Consider the following 20,283-nt stretch of genomic DNA (forward strand, 5'->3'; position numbering starts at 1 on the left):
AGATATAGCATGGCCATGTCGGCGATAGAAAAGGAGTGGCGAGCCTAATGGTGGTGATGCGAAGTCTCAACCTTGCATTACCAGGGAAGCCGAGCCCCGCATCACAGATAACTTCCGTCGATTTGTGCTAGAATAAATAAAATCCTTTCTGGAGCACTAGATGCTGTTCACATCTTTCAGAAGGTCCAGTAAAGCTGGAGGTACACAAGGCTTTGTCCACAGTGGCAGCTCCCAAGCGTGAATGGGCGACAGGCGCATGTAGTGGCCTTGTTGAAACACAGATTGCTGGCCCCGCCCCAGAGCTTCTGACCCAGTGGGTCTGAGGCTGGGTCTGGGGATCGTGTTTCTAACGAGTTCCTGGCCACGGCTAGTCCAGAGAGCACATTCTGAAAACTACTGGGCTACCGCACCAAAGAATCAAACAAAAACAGATGAATCTAGGATGGAGTTTAGCTTTTTTTCCAAAAATTCCATGGCTGGGCACAGTGGCTCACTCCTGTAATCCTAGCACTTTGGGAGACTGAGGTTGGTAGACTGCTTGAGCTCAGGAGTTTGAGACCAGCCTAGGCAACATGGTGAAACCCTGTCTCCACCAAAAATACAAAAATTTGCTGGTGAGATGGCATATGCCTGTGGGTCCCAGCTACTGAGGAGGCTGAGGTGGGAGGATGGCTTGAGCCCTGGAGGCAGAGGCTGTAGTGAGCCAAGATTGCAGTACTGTACTCCAGCCTGAGCAACAGAGCGAGACTCCATCTCAAAAAAAAGTAGACAAACTTCCTAAAAGCAAAAATTTTGGATGACTATAGGTTGATTTATCTCGAGACAATTAGGATGCCAAAGGGGTTAAAAACAAAAAGCATGAGGCCGGGCACAGTGGCTCACCTCTGCAATCCCAGGACTTTGGGAGGCTGAGGCAGGTGGATCACCTGAGGTCAGGAGTTGGGGACCAGCCTGGCCAACATGGTGAAACCCCATCTCTACTAAACACACACACACACACACACACACACACACACACACACACACACACACACACACACACACACACACACACACAATTACCCAGGCATGGTGGCACACACCTGTAGTCCCAGCTACTCAGGAAGCTGATGCAGGAGGATGGCTTGAACCTGGGAGGTTGCGGTGAGCCGAGATTGCACCACTGCACTCCAGCATAGGCAGACAGCGCAATACTCCATCTCAAAACAAGAGCACTGCTACAGTTTCCTTCCTCCATTCAACCTGTCTCCAGTTTTGAAAAATCCAGCTCTGCTCACACCTATTCCTATTCAAAGTCTTCCCATTTTCCTCCAGATTAAACTCACCGTCTTAAACCAAGCATCCAGTGTGCTTTGCCACAGTGCACCCACTATGAGGTCACAGCTGACCTGAGGGTCCAGTTCTAAGGGCATCTCCAGGACAACCACTGTTCCCACTTCAGGAATGGTGGCCCCTAAGCTGTTCTGCTGCCCCAGAGTCCAGCTGCCTTGTGCTGGGCTGTCCTCTTCTGGAATGGGCACTGGGCCCCATTTATCTCTGAAGAACAAGACCACACTTGCCTGGCATGCAGATGTGTGCGTAGAATTGACACGGAAGTCCCCGCTGACCCAATGCCAAATGGGCGATATCTGGGATCCCTGGACAAAGACCCAACCAACCATGGGGTCAAGGAGAGGAGGTGGAAGCCATGTGCAGAGGGGAAACGGGGTTGAAAGGTAAGGCCAAGTCACCCACGTAACACCCAACTCAACTCCACGTCACGGTCACACAGACCCTGAGGAGAGGGTATCCACACCGGAGAGGGTATCCTGCTTAGAAATGGAGGCCAAGCGGGCCAGGCGCTGTGGCTCACGCCTGTAATCCCAGCACTTTGGGAGGCCAAGGCAGGCAGATCACAAGGTCAGGAGATTGAGACCACCCTGGCTAACACGGTGAAACCCTGTCCAAAAAATTAGCCGGGCGTGGTGGCAGGCGCCTGTAGTCCCAGCTACTTGGGAGGCTGAGGCAGGAGAATGGCATGAACCCAGGAGGCGGAGCTTGAAGTGAGCCGAGATCGTGCCACTGCACTCCAGCCTGGGTGACAGAGCGAGACTGTCTCAAAAAAAAAAAAAAAAAAAAAAAAAAAAAAAGAAATGGAGGCCAAGCAGGCACCACACAGACCATGGAATGAGGGCTACAGCTCTGCTAATAAGTGAGGAAAGGTGTGTCTTCCCAAATTGTCTCTGGAGGTAGCCCTCCCCCAGCATGTGCCCCACGGGAGCTGCAGGACCCTCCAAGTAGGGCAGCATCTTCTTGGGCCCGCGTGTGGGCAAAACCAACTGCTGCTCTTCACCTCACAGCCTCACCGCTCTAAAGGTACGAGGATGAACATGGGAATTCCCCCTACCTTGATTTATTTTGGCAAAACAAATTGTCAAGGTTCCAGTGTAAGCAGGGGCAAAATGCAGACCCTAACAGAGGGGTACTGTTTCTCTTTGCTGATCTGATTTCACTACTACTGATGAAACTAAAACAATGCAGCAAGGTAGCTGTTCAGGATCGGCTCCTCATGATCAGAGCAGACCTTGTCATGTTTCTCAACGGCTTCTTGGACAGTGTAAGGTGCAGTGCAATTGTGAATGGAAATGACAATTACAATCTTCCTGCTCAATCAGTAAGGGCCAAACCTCTGCTAGGTGTTTAGTGTTGCATTCTGCATTCTTATTTTAATATTTGCAACACCCCAAACGGACTGGCGCCCTTATCCCATTCTACAGGTGAGAACATGAGGTTCAGAGTGGTGACACGTGCTGTCCAAAAGGTGCTGTTGAGCGGCAGAGCTACAGAGCTCCGAAGCTGGTCTTTCCACTCTTCTGCTCACCCATTTTGCTGAGACAGAGGCCTAGGGGCAGGGGTGCAGGAAGGAGAAGGAGCTTACTCCCTGCGGGAGGAACTGATACCAAGCTATTAATACTATCTGGAGAGAGCTGTTGTTATTGGGAAAATTTTCCATGACTCTGGTCCCAAATCCGGGTTGTATTGGCCTGCCCGAGGTTATCACGTGAAAATCAGCATGCTCACCGGATGAGAAGGCGCCGGCTAGCCAAAACTATAGCACAATATTTCTTTGTACTTTAACATACTGACCTTGATTGACTCCGGCCCATAGGTCTGAAACAGACGAGGCCCTAGCATTTTGGTTAACAAACACACAAGTAGAAGATTTGAGACTGGAAGGAGAATAAAATTTTACAGTACTCAATGGATTCTTTCTTACGTTTTTCTTAAAATGGTACAGCTATAATAGAGTTTTTGTTTTAAAACTCTCAACTTAGAAAATGTAAATTTTAAAACTCTAGCTCCACTACATACGGTGACTTTCAAATCCATAAAACAGCTACCACATTGCGTTTTTGAAAATTACTTGATTTTTTTAAAAGCACTTCTTAAGCTGTTAAGTATCAAACAAATAAACAGAACTTATAATATTATCAATTGTTTTGTGATGGATAAATGGAATCCCACAATTACTTTAGACATTTGTAATCTCATCTTCCTTCTTCACTATTCACCCTCCAAAAACAAACTTTATTCAACTCAATAAATAAAATACTTCATCAAGAACTACCATTCAGGCCGGGCAGAGTAGCTTATGCCTGTAATCCCAGTGCTTTGGGAGGCTGAGGCAGGCTGATCACTTGAGGTCAGGAGTTCGAGACAAGCCTGGCCAATCACTTGAACCCAGGAGGCAGAGGCTGCAGTGAGCCGAGATCATGCCATTGCACTCCAGCCTGGGCGACAGAGCAAGACTTCGTCTCCAAAAGATTAAAAAAAGAACTACCATTCAACATCACATCAACCATTTGTCCTCCTAACATGCCAGTTTTTGTCCTTAAGCAAAGAACGTCAGACTCTGAATATCTTCCAGCTCCTCACATTCCTTCCTCTACCTCTCCAACCCAGCCCTTCCTAAAACTATCAAAGTAGACATTTTGCTTTATAAATAATTTGGTCAATGAGTAAAGTGCTTTAAAATACAAATCAATGTGCCAGGCACATAAACATCTTTGGCATTCTTGAATATTTTACTAGTCTCTGGTTGAATGCTTTTTCTTCTATTTATTGTAAAACCTAACTTAGATTTACATATACCCTGCGCTTTAAACCAGGGACAAGATTGGATCCCTCTTGCACACACATATAATTACAATATCCCAAAGTCCTAAGCCCCTGGTATTTGCACGTTCTGCTTTACAAGCTCTTGTCTGGGACCAAATGTGCGGCAATAAGCACCAAACCACGATGAATAACCTCGTTAAGTATGATCTAGTGTGCAGCCATCCAAACTACTAACACAAACAAAGAGGAAAAGACAAACTAGGAAACTCCAATTGATTATACGTTCCTAGAGGCTTTTCAAAATCAAACATAAAAACACAACATTACACAGTTGGTCAAACAAAGTAATAGCTAATGATTTCATGATTCCTGTATGTAATACTAAGCAGTCTGAGCCCCAGAATCTGTGAAAAGTTTGCTGTTTAAATGGTACACAGGCAGAAACTTGAGGGGGAAAGATGTTTTTCTGAAGTGGAAAAAATGGATAGTGGTGACCCAGGGGAAAATTTACATCATTATGTTAAGCAGCAGATTCTTATAAAAACTTCTGGTTTTCAACATGCTTCCTCTGATAGCAACATTTTGCACAGCACCCAAAGAGGAGAACAGAACAAAAAGGATGTGTGAGCCGGGCGCAGTGGCTCACACCTGTAATCCCAGCACTTTGGAAGGCCGAGGCATGTGGACCACAACATCAAGACGGGCGGATCACGAGGTCAAGAGATCGAGACCAGCCTGGCCAACATGGTGAAACCTCATCTCTACTAAAAATACAAAAATTAGGCCAGGCACGGTGGCTCATGCCTATAATCCCAGCACTTTGGAAGGCTGAGGCGGGCAGATCACCAGAGTTCAGGAGTTCGCAACCAGTCTGCCTAACATGGCGAAATCCCGTCTCTACTAAAAATACAAAAAATTAGCTGGGCATGGTAGCAGGTGCCTTTAATCCCAGCTACTTGGGAGGCTGAGGCAGGAGAATTGCTTGAACCCAGGAGGCAGAGGTTGCAGTGAGCCGAGATTGCGCCACTGCACTCCAGCCTGGCAAGAGTGAGACTCCGTCTCAAAAAAAAAGTTTTTTTTAATTTAAAAAGATGTGTGGTAAAGCCTTAGGTGCACATGCTGATAACCAACTCTGTGGAAGGGGAAAAAGAAAAACCTTGACTTGTAGCACTGGCCAATTCCTGTGGTGTAAATATTCCCACCACAACGTATTTCAGATTATCAACCAGCTCAGATTCCTCAATCGTCTCTAATAAGTAGGTAGGAGTCAGCTCCAAGACACTACAGGGTCTACAAGAAACCCAGCTTAGAAGCCAGGAAAACCAGGGTTCAATTCTAGTTCTAGATTCCAGCTTTGTGGCCTTAGACAAGTGTCCTTAACCATCCAGCCTCAGTCCTCTCAGCTCTAAAGTAGGCAACCTGTTTCACAGACTGCCACACAAATAAAACAACATACGTGAAGTATGTGGCACACGAGAGGTGCTCAGAACTCCATACAAGTCACCTCCCTGGGGGGGATGGGTGGGAGAGACAGGCACAGGTGGGGTGGGCTGGGTGGGGCAGCCTCCACAATCTGTGTCACCTGAGCCCCAAGACGGATTGTTTTAGCAAATCAAGAGTCAGGAGCAACTGCTGGATAAAAACAAAGACCTAGAACGTTGCGGGGTGGGGGAACAGTTAGAATCAAATTTTCCTACTCTTACTGTTAGGGCATTGGAGTTTCGTTTGTGTTCCCTATGGAGGAGAGATGTGGTCTGTTTCACCAAAAGCTGGCCCCAGGGCAATCCATCGCCAAGCTCTGACCAGAGCACGGAGGAGGGGCCCTCCAGTCAGGCCAGGGCTGAAGCACAGACCCACAGGGAAGGAAGAGGCCCAGCCAGGAGAGTGTGCGAGCATGGGGAGGGCAGCAGCTGGCTCTGTGGGTGAGGGAGATGGAAAGAAGGGGCCACTTGCGGGAAGGCGGTGGGGACCTTGCCCCAGGAGAAGCCTGACAGCGCCAGAGCCTGGGGCACGGAGCAGCGTGGGTGCCCTCTGTAAAGACAACACAGTATGGCAGCAACAGGCCTCAGAGGGTGTGTGGGAGCGGGGGAGGTTGCAGCGGCAACCAGGACCCAAGCCAACAGCTGCCTCGTCTGAAATACCAGGAATTCAAGACTGGCAGGATCAGATGTGGGTTTCATAAGGGTCCCTCTGACAGCCCAGAGGGGAGGGATCGACAGGGGTCCAAACACAAGGCAGGAGCCCCTCGGGCCACCACATTATCCAGGCTGTGCAGACGGGCAGGAAGGGGCCAAGGGGACCTGCACACCTCCCGGGCACAGAGCACTGTGCAAGGGCAGGGGCAGCACAATGACTCTGTGACAAGCCAGGGAATAGGCCATGTGGTCTCTGTCGCAACTACTCGATTCTGTCCTTGTAGCGCAAAGGCAGCCAAAGGCAAGACTTGCACGAGTGGGTGTGGTTTTTCCAAGAAAGTGTTATTTTTAAACAGCCACTGGGGCAGCTGGGGAAAGGGTGATGCTGAGAAGATACAGGAGGAAACCCGCCCAGGGAAGAGGTGGTGGCACCATTCCCATTTCACAGATGAGGACCCAGGAGAGCTTTAAACTTTGGGAGGCCAGGTTCCTCTTGCTAATTGCACCACGCTCTAAATAACGCAAGACATGTAATATAGCAGGTGAGTAAGAGACGCAATAAAGGTGTCAGGGATTCAGCTGTGGCCAAAAAGAGACGAAGCACGGGCAGGCAGCGGGCGGGAGTTAATTGCCAGAGTCACAGGAATCCCTATTTACCTGGCCTGTCCTTTGGGCCCAAGTGCACAGAGGTCTTCCCTAGGTGACAGAAAAGTAGAAACTGAAACAAGGAAATCACAAGTGATCGGTAACCTTTGAGGCCATTGAGGTCCATTTCTGCTCAGTTCAGCTGAAGCCTGTTTAACAAGCATGTATGAGCCTGACCCATAAACTGTAGCACAGCAGAGGGAGGCGGGTCAGAGCACAGGACCCCAGACAAGTTACTTAACTTCTCTGTGCTTCCAAATGGAGGTGATGGTAGTACTGTCTCAGGGTGTTTCTAGGTATGAACTCAGTCCCCATAAAGTGCTTAGAATAATGCCTGCCACGTATTCGTTAAGTAAAAATACTGTGTCCAAGGCCCTGTGCCAGCTCCCACAGGGAAGAGTGTGAAATGTCCCTGCACCCCTCCCTGGGTGGGGGGAGTTCAAACAACATGCTCACCTCTAACCACTCACCACTCTACCAACTCGCCCGTTTACTTATGTCACCCAACACAGACAGGGACCATGTTTATGCCTCCATCTCCCATGACTAGGACAGTGGTGACTCACGATTGATACTCATTGTGTTCAATGTTTGTCGAATGAATAAATGATACCAGGCATTAAGTCTCAACACCAAGATTTCCTTTTCTACGTAACTGACAGATAACACTGCAACCTAAGTCACCCCCTGGCCACTCTGACCTTGGACCCCTGCCCCTCTGTGGTGTCTGGGGTCTGATATCAACATGTACAACAGTGCTTTGTAAACCTGAAGGCCCTTTAGCAACAGAGGTTACTATGGATCATGTCCTTGGTGTGGGAGGAGTTTCAGCTGGGGGATTGACTGCCCCCCCAGGCAGTGGCTTCCTGCTTGGATGGCCTCCTAACATTGTCAGTCCAGCTGTGATACTGCCCGTGGCCGAAGGAACACAGCTGAAGGTAGTTTTTAAAGTTCTCCCTTGCACTGGGAGAACCCTATTCATTCATCCATTCATTTCTTCATTAGTTGCATGTTCTGCTCATCAGAGCCACATGGAACAAACTTAACACTACTTTGTACCCGATTCTGAGGTTAGATTATCCACATGCCCCCAGGCTAAACATGCCCCCAGACTCTGCAGCAGGCCACAGGACCGAGACACGTGGAATGAGGGACCCAGAAGGGGTGGCAGGCTCATCTGTCCCAACCCCTGAGTTCCGTAAGGAAACTAAGACCCAAAACCCAGCAGTCCCAAGTCCTGCTTTGACCTCTCTTATGCCACATCAGGTCCCAGCACAGGCTCACCTGCACTGTCTCCTATTCTACTCTCCAGGCCACCTGCCCTTGGCCCTCTGCCACCTCACAGCTATCTTTCCGAAGAGAGAAAAAAAGTCCAGGCACGGGGCTTCCTGGGAAAGCTACTGAGCACATGGTACAGAGCCATGTGGCGGCTTCCGTACGCGTTCCAGAGAGCAAAAGCTCACCCTTGAACTCACAAGCCTCCCCAGGCACTTACCAGCAGTGAGCAGGCTTCCTATGCATTTCTCCTGAGCTTGCCCACATTGCAGGCTTTGTGACTGCAAGAAGGGCAGCCGGCCAGCCTCAGCTGCGCCCGCCATCCACAGGGCCCCACCTGGGCTGGGGCTGCAACTCCAACCTCCCAAACCCATGGTTGCTGGAAAAATGGCTCAGCAATAATTTGTGTTTGCTTACTGCTGAGATCAAAGTTCTTTACAGACTTCTGAAATCCTGAGGGGTCAGGTGGCTCACAGCTGGGGCACACACAGACTGGTGACTTGCCTGATGTCACAAAGCAGGTGGTGAAAAAGCTAGGAAACAGTATCCATCTCCCCTTACCCTGATTCCTGATCTGTGATTGGCTCACATTTTTCTTTTCAGTCAAGACACAGATTACAATTACAGCACAAGCCCAGATTTCCTCCGAAGAGCGGCAATGCAGAGGGAGGGGCCGGCAGAAGCTCTAAGTCGGCTGAGCAATCTGAGCCTGAGCTCTGCTATTAATCGCTAGCTGGCCTCGGGCAGGCCACTTAACATCTGAGTCCCGGGTTCCTTGGCCTAACAACAGGAACAAATCGTAGTAGTGGGTAAAGCCTCCCTCCTCAAATGGTGGCCACTCTGCATTCCAGGGAACTGGTTAGAAACACAGAATCTGCTTTTAAGAGATTAAGTGATTCCAAATGCATTTACATTTGAGAAGCCCAAATATGAAGCATTGAGCACAAGGCCACACTCAGACCTCAATTACAAATGTAAGTGCATTTTACACTTGAAAGGGCCTGAGGCACAAGCCAAGGTTCTCAGGAGGAAACAGACCCAGAGGGCTGGTTAACCCACCAGGGTCAAACGGCTGTCACAGTGGCACCAGCATCTGAACCCAGGACCTAGGGCTCTTCTGTATCACAAGCCCGCAAGGCACGATGCTAACTCGTGTTCTCAGAGGCAAAACCCTCATGCTATTTTTTAATAGTACCCTGGATGGGGCGTGGTGGCTCACGCCTATAATCCCAGCACTTTGAGAGGCGAGGTAAGGTGGATCACCTGAGGTCAGGAGTTCAAGACCACCCTGGCCAACATGGTGAAACCTCATCTCTACTAAATACCAAAATTAGCCAGGCGTGGTGGCACACACCTGCAGTCTCAGTTACTCGGGAGGCCGAGACATCAGAATTGCTTAAACCCGGGAGGCAGAGGTTGCAGTGAGCTGAGATGGTGCCATTGTACTCCAGCCTGGGCGACAGAGCAAGACTCCATCTCAAAAAAGAAAACGAAAGAAAGAAAAATAGTCCCTGGTCACCACGCATAGCGTTCACCTGGGCTCAACTTCATGTCCTCCTGGGGAGCTGTCCGCTAGCCAGAATCTCCAGGGAGTAAGCCAGGGCTGAGGCCAGCTGCTGGCTGCAAGGAAGTTTTTGAAGGGAAAGGAAGACTTAACGCATACCTTATAAATTCACACTCCCTTCACCTATTAACACCTTCCAGATGCACCGTTCACTGCCAGAGCAGAGAAACACGAAAGGGCATGAAGCTAAGAGGCATCTTTTTGGCTTCCCACCTCTTGACACTGCAGCCTGAGAGCAAACCTAGCCTGTTGGGCTTCCTACTGCTAGAGTCTGGTCCGTGAGGCTGGGAGGAACCCAGGCTCACAGTCCTGGGTTCCCGGGACACTGCAACAGAGTAGAGACGGTGAAATATCAAGCTAGGGGATCCAAACAAAGAGGCTAAATTTGGAAGGATAAGAAAGGGGCTGCTGAATTACACTAGTATGACTGGCCGGTTGTATAAGAGACAAACATTTACAGCCAACAGCTCAAAAATTATCTCTGGGTCTATTGTGTGCAAGGTATAGTGACATGATAGAGTGGCAGAGCTTGGACATCAATGATCCAGGTTCCTATCCTGGCCCAACTAAGTCAGATTATCATATGTGCCTCTCAGTAGCTGGGCCAGTCTGAGAAATTACTACCTCTCTGAGCCTGTGGTCTCCTCACCTGTGAAAGAATCCATACTCAGGGTGACTATGAGGGCTAAATACAATAGATGTCGAGAATCCAGTCCAGTGAACAGAGGTGGTGTAATCACTGCATCCACAAGCATTTACTGTGCACCTTGTCGTGCCAAAGCTTGCACACAGAAATTTTCTTACCTGTGTGTTGTAAAGTTTGGAAGTCCAAGCAATTATTTGTGATTGGTTTTACAAGTGTTCCAACGAAAGTAACCAAGAAGAAAGGGTTTCAAGATTGCATATTGGGAAACATTCTAATTTTTTTTGGAGATGGAGTTTCACTCTTGTTGCCCAGGCTGGGATGCAATGGTGCAATCTTGGCTCACTGCAACCTCCGTTTCCTGGGTTCAAGCGATTCTCCTGCCTCAGCCTCCCAAGTAGCTGGGATTACAGGAGTGCAACACCACACCCAGCTAATTTTTGTATTTTTAGTAGAGATGAGGTTTCACCATGTTGGCCAGGCTGGTCTTGAACTCCTGACCTTAGGTGATCTGCCCGCCTCGGCCTCCCCAAAGTGCTGGGATTATAGGCATGAGCCATTGCACCCGGCCCGACATTCTAATTTTTATATACCCGAAACAAACCCAATATATAAAACCTCAAATTCATTTTTTTTAAAAGGGCAGATTTCAGATACACTGTGGCAACGCTTGTGGAACTTTAATGTGTATACAAATCACCTGAGGATCTTGTTAAAATGCAGATCTGGACTCACTTAGTCTGGAATAGGGGAAGAGTCTGCATTTCTAACTGCTCCCCGTCAAGTTGAAGGTGCAAAGCCCACATTTTGGAGGAACAACGTGCTATGGTATTCCTCTAATGGCAAGAAATGAATCCAAGGAAAATACAATTTGATTTGAAAACATCCCAGGAGAACATCCGTGAGGTCACATGTACATGGAAACACACAGGCTAGCAAGGAGGCACACCAGGAACGGTTTCCACAAATGCAAACCAGAAAAGCTGGCCCTGGGCCTTATTCAAGTGAGTCTGTGCTCTCAGCACACTTGGACTAGGCAGGTGGAAGTACTCTAGAGATAGGCAAGCCACGGGGTGTTGGAATCAAAGTGTCCTAGGATATTTCAAGTCTGTAGCCTTTCCACAGCTAACCTAGCCTTTCCACCTTTCTTAAATCAGTTTAACCTATTTTCCCCTTTGTACTGAAATTTTATGCTGTTTCTATTCACAGCTGTAATTTTATAAAAGCCTATCAGCTTGCCAGATATGGATTATTCAGAAATAGGACTAAAGTGACTGTCAGGTAAAGAAGCATCTTCCAGTGATTAACTCATCCTAATGTGTGTGTCAAGGTGGAAAGGATCAATAAAACGCCTAAAAGATTCATATTTATAGGACTGGAGGTGTAGTTCTGGATATTCTTTGGTTCAGAAATGTGAACACACAAGATCCTCCATATCCCGTGAAATGAGTTTCTTGGAGAAAGCGTGCGAGGTAATCTGATCTCCAGCTGCCTTTAGCATGGACGACACATCTGTCCATCAGGAGACACAAGCCAGCTTTGCACACTGGCTTAAAATAACATGTATGTTTATTACAATTCCTGTCATAACCCTCTTGACTGCTGGGCTTAGGCTGCAATTCTGGAGTCATCATGAGCCAGTGTGTGATGTCAAGCGGTAATACTGAGCTAAGAAACCGCTGAGTTTGCAGGACTCACCCAGAAACAAGGGATTCCACCTCCCTGCACTCACCTGCTGCTGAGCAGATGCATGCTCTGACAAGAAACACCGGAGTAGGGCTGTCACCTGTGCCCAGTGTCGCTAATTCATCCATGCACTCAGGAGGCTGCTTCCCCGGCTCCACACCCCTGCTTGAGGGCTGTGTGCACTGAAACGGCGAGGCTACGTAACTAGCACCCTCATGATTTCACCCACTTAGGAAGAAGTACATACACTAGGAGCAAACTTGTGGATGAGGCGGTCCTGTTCTTCCCCATTTGTCCATTGCGGGAGGAAGTTAAGTTTTCCCACAGGCACCTTCTTACTTGGGCCAGATCAAGCTTTCAGATAAGCATGATAGGAGAGAGAAATTCTAGCAGAGAAAGGCATTCCTTCTCAGAAGGGATAACTGAGGCCCCAGGAAGTTAAGACAACTTCGTCAAGGTAGAGTCTATGCTATTGCTAACTTCACAAGAGGCCTTATTAACCAACAAGGGAGGGCACTCCCTGGGGACGGATCTGCATCTCCCCACCTGCTCCCGCCTACTTCTTTTGCAAGCTTCAGTTCACACAGTCCCAACCTCCGACTGCCCCTTAGAATATATGGTGACAAACTCTGTTTCCTGAACAATAAGCAAACGTCCAGCATTTCATGCTTTTGCTAAGATGCATAATGCCGCCAGATAACTTCAGCTAACAAACAAGTAAAACAAGCGTTTAAAGAACTCAAGCGAATTCATCTTGGAACAGGAAAAAAACCCGTCAAGCCCTATTTCCTCTTTGTCACCCACCCCCTAGGCCTAGCTGAAGGGAATTTAAGAAGGACTTTCCATTGCTCAGGAAAGCAAATGGAAAAAGCCAAGTTTCCCCGGGCCGCAGGAAGACTTGGAGCGCAGGCATAACTTCTCCGGAGGGTCACGCGTGTCTCCTACAAGTTCAGGCTCACAAGCGCCGCTCAGCTGCCGGCCTGCACTGCTCCACTCTGCGCCCGGCCGAGTCTCGCCCCGCGCGGGAGGAGTGCGCCTCCGGGTCTGGACCGGGTTTCAGGAAGTTTGTGATACCGTGTGGGGAGGCTAAGACGCCGCTTTTTACTGGGCTCCTGCAACTCCCGACCCACTGCACAAGCACGGGGCTCCTCTCAGAGTGCTGGGCTCGTGCACACACGTGTGACCAAGCACTCCCTGCGGACGCCCCCTCTTTCGGGTGCCCTCGTGGTTTGGGATTCGGGCCCGGAGCACAGGGCGCGGGAAAATGGGAGCAACCAGTAGCCCGTAACCCAGAGACCGCGGGCAGGCTGGACGCGCCGGGCGCGGGGAGGGACGCAGGGTTGGGTGCGCGTCGCATCCCCGTTACTCACCGGGACCTCTGCAGCTGCTCGAAGGCGCTGGTGCTGCCGCCCTGGCCTGGCTGCTCCAGGGAGCAGTAGTTCTGCGAAGTCGGTCTGGAGAAGACGATGGGCAGGATTCCCTGAGTGAACGAGTTGAGGCGTCCCCGACTGCCGCTCCCACTGCCGGGGGTCCCGGAGCCCAAAAAGGCGGCCGCCGGCACCTGCACGCCGGTAAAGGCATCGTCCTCCTCCAACTCCTCCTGCCCGGCGCCCCCGGACCCGTCGAGCAGCTGCAGTTGGGCACAGGCGGCGAGAGGCGCCGGCCCGGGCGGCTGCCACAGCTCCCCCGACGCCCGGCCGGCGCCCAGGGGACTCGCGAATCCCCGAGCCACCCCGGGGCCGGACACGGTCGCATGGCCGCCAGCGATTAAGGGCGGCAGCGACGAGGGCTGTGGGAGGCAAGGGCCGGACCCAGCGGCCAACCCCGCAGCCGGCGTACCCGGCGCTGCGAGCGCGATGCAGCCGCCCCGCTCGGCGGCGGCGAGCAGGCTGAACCGAGTCCTCCCGCCGCAGGCGCCGCCGGCGCCCGGCTTGGCCGCGCCGCCCTCCTCGCCGCCGCCCCACTCCGCGTCCTGCGGCGGCGGCCGGCCGTCCAGCGAGATGTTGGTGAGGAAGGAGAGGGCAGCCTGGCGGCGCCGCGGGTCCACGCGCGGCTTCCGGGGGGGTTCGGGCGGCGGCTGGGCCGGCGCGGCGGCCGCGGGCTGGGGCTGCGGCGGCGGCTGCTGCAATCCGCTGGCGCCCGCGGCGTCGGTGCCGGCGCTGCCGCTGCTGCAGGCGGCCGTGGTGGCGGCCGCCGCCGCCATTGTGTCCGTCTGCGGCGGGATTTCCGCGATGCCCGGAGAAGCGAGCGGCGCCCGAGCGCTAAGCGGCGGGCGCGAGCGGCGGCGACCCGGGCTGGGCAGGGCGCGGGGATCGGGCGGCGTGCGCGGCGGTCCAGCCCCCTCGCGGGCGGGCCATGCTCGCCCCTCGGTGCTCTGGCTGGGGGCGCCGCCGCCCCGGCCCACGCGCGCGCCTAGCTGACTCGCTCGGCTCGTTCGGCTCGCTGGCTGGCTGCCCGCCGGTCGCCTCGCCGCTGGCTCGCGGGCTCCGGGGCCGGGTGTCCGTATTTATAGGTGCGCGCGCCCCGCGCTCGCGCTCCAAAGCGCTCTTTGCAATAACACGGAATCACGTGTGGGGAATGCGACCTGGGAGGAAAACAAAGCCGCAGGCGGCGGCCGCAGAGGCAGGCGGCGGGAGGCGAGGGGCCGCAGGAGGAGGAAGAGGAGGACGGGAGAGCCGAGCGGGTGGTGGGGCGGGGGATCGGCCCAGCTGTCCGGGTTGTCCGAGCTGCTTGCTGGGGGGGTTGGCGACTCCCGGGGCGCGCGGAAGCCAGGTGCGGGAGGCGAGCACGTTTCCCCCGCGCGCTCGCACTGGGAATTGGGGGAGCGAGCAGAACCCAGTGGGTTAGGTCCTGGGGCTGTGCTCCTGGGAGAGTTGTGGGTCTACAGGACAGTTACGTGGAGCGTTGCAGAGTTTTAGACTGAGAGCGAGTTACTTAGACCCCGCAAGGCCGTTGGTCCCTGAGGAGTAAATAGGTCCTTATTCATAATAACACGGGTAAGTCTACAGCCCCTATGGAGACTGTCCCACTGTAAAGTTATCGCTAACAACCATTGCGGTTGGGTCTCATTCGTTCCCAGGCCAAGATGCAGCCCCCGGGATAAATGCACGCCTTGGGATGCGTAAGAGCCCAGAAGCACGAACATCTTCCATGTGACCAATGAATTCACGCATCCCCAATCCATGGTATTGTCACTTTTCATCTCTCTCTTAGCAAAGGCCAACGCAAATTTTTTACTTTGGCTCTGAAATATGCTCCATTTTCTGTGAATACCGAGGTGGGCTAAAATGACCTTACACTCTTTTCTCCTGGTCACCTTGCAAATTTTTGTAGATTATGATCTTTCTCCCGCATAAACTGGGACCAATGTGGACAGTTATCTGTCGTTTAATCATAAACACACGTTTGGCACCTACCATGTCTTCTATAAATACGGGTTCCTGAAGACCTCCCAGAGCAGTAGCTCTGAATCTGGGAGGAGTCGCAGTCCCCACCCGCAATGAATGCTTGTTTTGGTTGGGGGTGGGGACAGGGTGAAGGGATTCACCTGGAGGGATCTGAAAACGTGTGCGGGTTTCCCCAGGCGGTGTGGGCAACTTACCAAATGCAGTAAGGAACAATTGCCACACTGAATTAAACACCTGCTACACTTTTGAGGGAGAAGCAACGTGTTTAAGATCAACGGATTAATTTAATTAAAGGTTTAAATTTAGCCCTGGAGCTAATGGGTAACTCTACATTGAAATTCCACTCCATTTCAAGCTCAGGAAAGTAAATTGAGTAATGGAGAGCAAATACACCCTGTCCAGAGAGGTGCCGCCAACCTGGAGTGCCAGAGAGTTTCAGGTTACATTTGCTCAGGACAGAGATGGCACGTGGCCCTTTACATGAACAATTGTTGTTATATTTTATTTTGTACTGTTTTTAGGCCTTTTGAAAACCTGGAGCCTGGAGTCTATTTACAGCAGCCTCATATCAGTGAAGTCAAAGCTCAATGGCCAGCTCTGTGAAATTTCACCAGGATTTTAATTATTTTGGCTAACTACCTTGAAACTTCCAAGCCCTTTTATGACAATCGAGTTAATTTACATGACCACTGGCCTGGTTGGAAGGCAGTGTTAAGTGAAAGACTCCAACAGTGTTCCTGTAAAATATATTTTCCTTCATTCAAAAGTGATAAACGTTAATTTCAGAGAACATAAGATAAGCAAAGAGGAGAAAAAAAAAAAAGGAGGGGTATCACTAACAATCTCTTCTGTGGAAATAACGTTAAACTTAATTTTTGATATCTGTTTTGTATTTTCATGTATTTTATAGAGACATATGTATATATATTCTTTTAGCTTGTCACCCAGGCTGGAGTGCAGTGGTGTGATCATAGCTCACTGCAGACTCAACTCCTGGGCTCAAGCGATTCCCTCTGCCTCAGCCTCCCGAATAGCTAGGACTACAGGCACCCACCACCACACCTGGCTAATTTTTAAAAAAAATTTTGGCCCGGCACAGTGGCTCAAGCCTGTAATCCCAGCACTTTGGAAGGCCTAGGCGGGCAGATCATGAGGTCAGGAGTTTGAAACCAGCCTGGCCAACATGGTGAAACCCTGTCTCTACTAAAAATACAAAACTTAGCTGGGCATAGTGGTACATGCCTGTAATCCCAGCTACTGGGGAGGCTGAGGCAGGAGGGCAGGAGAATGGCTTAAACCCAGGAGGCGGAGGTTGCAGTGAGCCAAGATCGTGCCACTGTACTCCAGCCTGGGTGACAGAGCAAAAAAAAAAAGAGAAAAATTTTTTTGTAGAGTTGAAGTCTCACTATGTTGCCCAGGCTGGTCTGGAACTTCCAGCCTCAATCAGTCCTCCCATGGTGGCCTCCCAAAGCACTGGGATTACAGGTGTGAGCTGCCATGCCTGGCCTTGGGTGTGTTTTTTAAACAAAAGCGAAATCGGGCTGTTTTGTCTCTTGTGATTTTTGCCTGCTGTGTTGTGATTTTCTTTCCATGTAGAATATTTTTCTACATGGAAGAATTTTTATTTTAATGACTACATAGTGTTCAATCTGATGGAGAGACTGTACCCTTTTAAACCTGTGCATTTAATAAATTTGTGGTTTCCACGTTTGCTCTTATAAAGTGATGATGACTTCCTTTTTGTTTTTCTAAATCTTGCTACCACCCAATATTATTGTCTTAGGTTAAATAGATGCTGGGGCAAATGGCATTTCATGTTTTTAAGGTTTTCATCCATAAAGGTTGTTCAGTCTGCTTTCTTACAATTTTACTGGGTATTGAAATGTTTCTATCATCCCCCAAAATATGTACAACCATGATACATCGATTAAAAAAATACTAAAAAGTTTCCATCAATATTCATTTTTTATAACCTTCATTTTCTGTAACCTTTTGTCTACGTGAAGTGTGAAGTATGAAACTAATTTCAAATATTTATTAAAGCATCAAATAAGAATCAATGTCTAATCTCTGGCCAGGCGTGGTGGCTCCGCCTGTAATCCCAGCACTTTGGGAGACTGAGGTGGGTAGATCACAAGGTCAGGAGATCAAGACTATCCTGGCTAACACGGCAAAACCCCGTCTCTACTAAAAATACAAAAAATTAGCCAGGCGTGCTGGCGTATGCCTATAGTCCCAGCAGCTGGGGAGGCTGAGGCAGGAGAATGGCGTGAACCTGGGAGGCGGAGCGTGCAGTGAGCTGAGATCGCACCACTGCACTCCAGCCTAGGGGACAGAGTGAGAGTCCGTCTCAAAAAAAAAAAAAAGAAAGAAAATGTCTAATCTCCAAACTGCTTCCGTGACCCCCTTCTGGGGATCTTGAGATATGGTTTATTGTTCACCTACTGTATGCCAGCCACAGAGTATTTCTAATCTTTATAACCACCCTGTGGTGGTGGTGAAAGCATTATCAATATTTTACAGACGAGGCTCAGAAAAATTAAATAATTTGCCCCAAGTCATCTAGCTCTTAGCTGGGGTGGGCCAGTATACAAACCCATCAGACTCCAAGACCCATCCATGCATGTTCTTGCGCCCTCTGCTGGTAAGGATGTTTAATGGTAGAGAACAGTGTCCAGACAATCTTACATCCATACTTGAGGTCAACTATTATGGAATAATGCAAACTTTGGAGTAAGAGGATCTGGGTTTCAAGAGCAGGCCACTTACCCTCTCTGAGTCAGTTTTCTCTGTGGGTTATTGTGAGGTACAAATGAGACTGCTGAGGAATATTTTACAAACTTTACTTTTTAAAATGTCAGTTGTTATTTATGCCATTCTAATCTACTTAGTCCCTGAATTATTCCAAATTTATTTATTTTTCAACTACTTAGTCATTGATCAAGTTTTATCAAGCAACTTCTACATCCACAGTACCATCTGTGACAAAGGGATAAAAAGAAATGTGGCCCTTAGCCCTTGTGACCTTGATAGTTAAACCATGGAAAACACATTTAAATGAAAATGCAAAGCCAACCCTGATTAAGTTTCAAATGCGCAACTGGACTATAAGCATTATCAGAATATGGAAAAGAAGTGTTTTATTTGCAGTGACGGGGAAGGCCTTAGGCAAGAGCCAGGATTTGAGCTGACCTAGGAGATTCAGAAGGCCAGGAGGAGGATCCTTGCAGAGAGGAAGTTTGGCATACAGATTCCTCATGCATCGCAGGCCTGGAGGACTAGAACTTGAAATGTGATTCGACTTGGTCAGCCACGTGTCCCCTCTCCCCCTTCCCTTTTATATTGTCCCTTTCGAGTGCCCATTCTGAAACATTTTTGCGCGCATGAATTCAAAACGCATGCACTGTTTTGATGGAGACATATTGGAGGTCAGTTTTTAAAAACAAAGGAAAAAACCTACAAGTAATCAAAAAAAATAATAATTCAGCAGAGTAAGAAGTCTGAAAATTAGCTTAGGCTCCAAGAAACATGCAACCTTGTAAGGTCTCCAGTTTGGGGATATCATAAGCTTTGTACCTTGGTAGCCTCTCCTACCTTATCTATGGGTAAAGGTAGGTGTTGCAATATTTTACCTTGCAGGGTTGTGAGGGTTACCAACAGTATAAATTATGTAACTAGCAGAGTACCTGTAGTTCAGTAGGTAACTATTATTAGAAAAATGCAAAATACAGAAGGTGCACATTAAAAAGCCCAAAATGTTTTAGGTTCTAGGTTTTTATCGTTTTCACTGATCCTGAGACCAATGAAATATTAGCATACCTTTCTAGGCAGGACCATGAGAAGCTTCAGCTGTTAGCTCCTGCTTAAGTCAGATTATTTTACGGTATTTTCCATCAAAGTACAGGCTGGTGCGGGCTGCTGGAACACGCACTGGACTGTCAATCTAACATAGGCATAGTCTCCCTGAGAAACCTGCTGCTTTCCTTAATCCAGTGAAAGTTAAATCCTGGCCGTGCGTGGTGGCTCACGCCTGTAATCCCAGCACTTTGAGAGGCCGAGGTGGGTAGATCACCTGAGGTCAGGACTTCAAGACCAGCCTGGCCAACATGGTGAAACCCCATCTCTACTAAAAATACAAAAATTAGCTGGGCGTGGTGGCATGCACCTGTAATCTGAGCTACTCAGGAGGCTAAGGCAGGAGAGTCGCTTGAACCTAGGATGCAGAAGTTCAGTGAGCCAAGATCACGCCATTGCAGTCCAGCCTGGGTGACAAGAGCAAGACTGTCTTTAAAAAAAAAAAAAAAAAGGCAGTTAAATCCTCTGAGACTAGAAGTAGAGAATGATCAAGAGGTGGTCCTCGATGCCCCAGCTCTTCTCCATGAAGTTTGCCTTACCCATAGGAACTTTTGATCATTTCTGCTGGCCTGAGAGAATGGGAGGAAGAGAGGATGGGGGTAGGGTTATTCTTTGCCCTTTTTCAATTTGGCATAGAAACTTTAATTTCCTTCCTTAATTCCCCAGGACATCGGAGATCAGATACAACATTTGAATAAGACTTGACTAGAAGCTCAGGGATGTTAGATGTAGAAATAAACCCAACGAGTAATATAGAACCCCATATAGCAGCTTACAAACGTGACTTACTCATAACCCTCATCCCAGTATTTCCTGAATGCCAATCCCATGCCAGGTCTGAGTTAGGTTCTGTGAGTACCAAGGAGAACAGGATGTGGTCCTATCCTGGAGCCCTCAAACTAATAGCAGAGAAACACATACTAATATTTTCTGCATCATACAGTGTATTTTTAAAAAGTTTCAAAAGAGCTGTAG

At 49.4% G+C, this 20,283-nt stretch overlaps 1 protein-coding gene and 1 long non-coding RNA gene across 5 annotated transcripts in view; one reads left to right on the forward strand and one right to left on the reverse strand.

The window, feature by feature from the left end:
• The window catches only part of CABLES1 (Cdk5 and Abl enzyme substrate 1), a 125,513-nt gene extending 110,986 nt beyond the window's left edge, over positions 1 to 14,527 (reverse strand). For all 4 annotated transcript variants that reach the window (XM_077975009.1, XM_077975008.1, XM_015121661.3 and 1 more), the window contains exon 1: positions 13,417 to 14,527. In XM_077975009.1, the coding sequence (XP_077831135.1) occupies positions 13,417 to 14,249 (833 nt within the window). In that variant the 5' untranslated portion in view covers positions 14,250 to 14,527. The remainder of the gene's footprint in view (positions 1 to 13,416) is intronic.
• LOC114673731 (uncharacterized) lies at positions 13,921 to 16,253 on the forward strand. The gene is made up of 3 exons (XR_003724541.2): positions 13,921 to 14,052; positions 15,126 to 15,231; positions 15,975 to 16,253. It is a non-coding gene; the product is annotated as an uncharacterized LOC114673731 (long non-coding RNA).
• Positions 16,254 to 20,283: the final 4,030 nt, after the last annotated feature.

This window comes from Macaca mulatta, chromosome 18, assembly GCF_049350105.2.
Source record: "Macaca mulatta isolate MMU2019108-1 chromosome 18, T2T-MMU8v2.0, whole genome shotgun sequence".
Taxonomy (NCBI): domain Eukaryota; kingdom Metazoa; phylum Chordata; class Mammalia; order Primates; family Cercopithecidae; genus Macaca; species Macaca mulatta.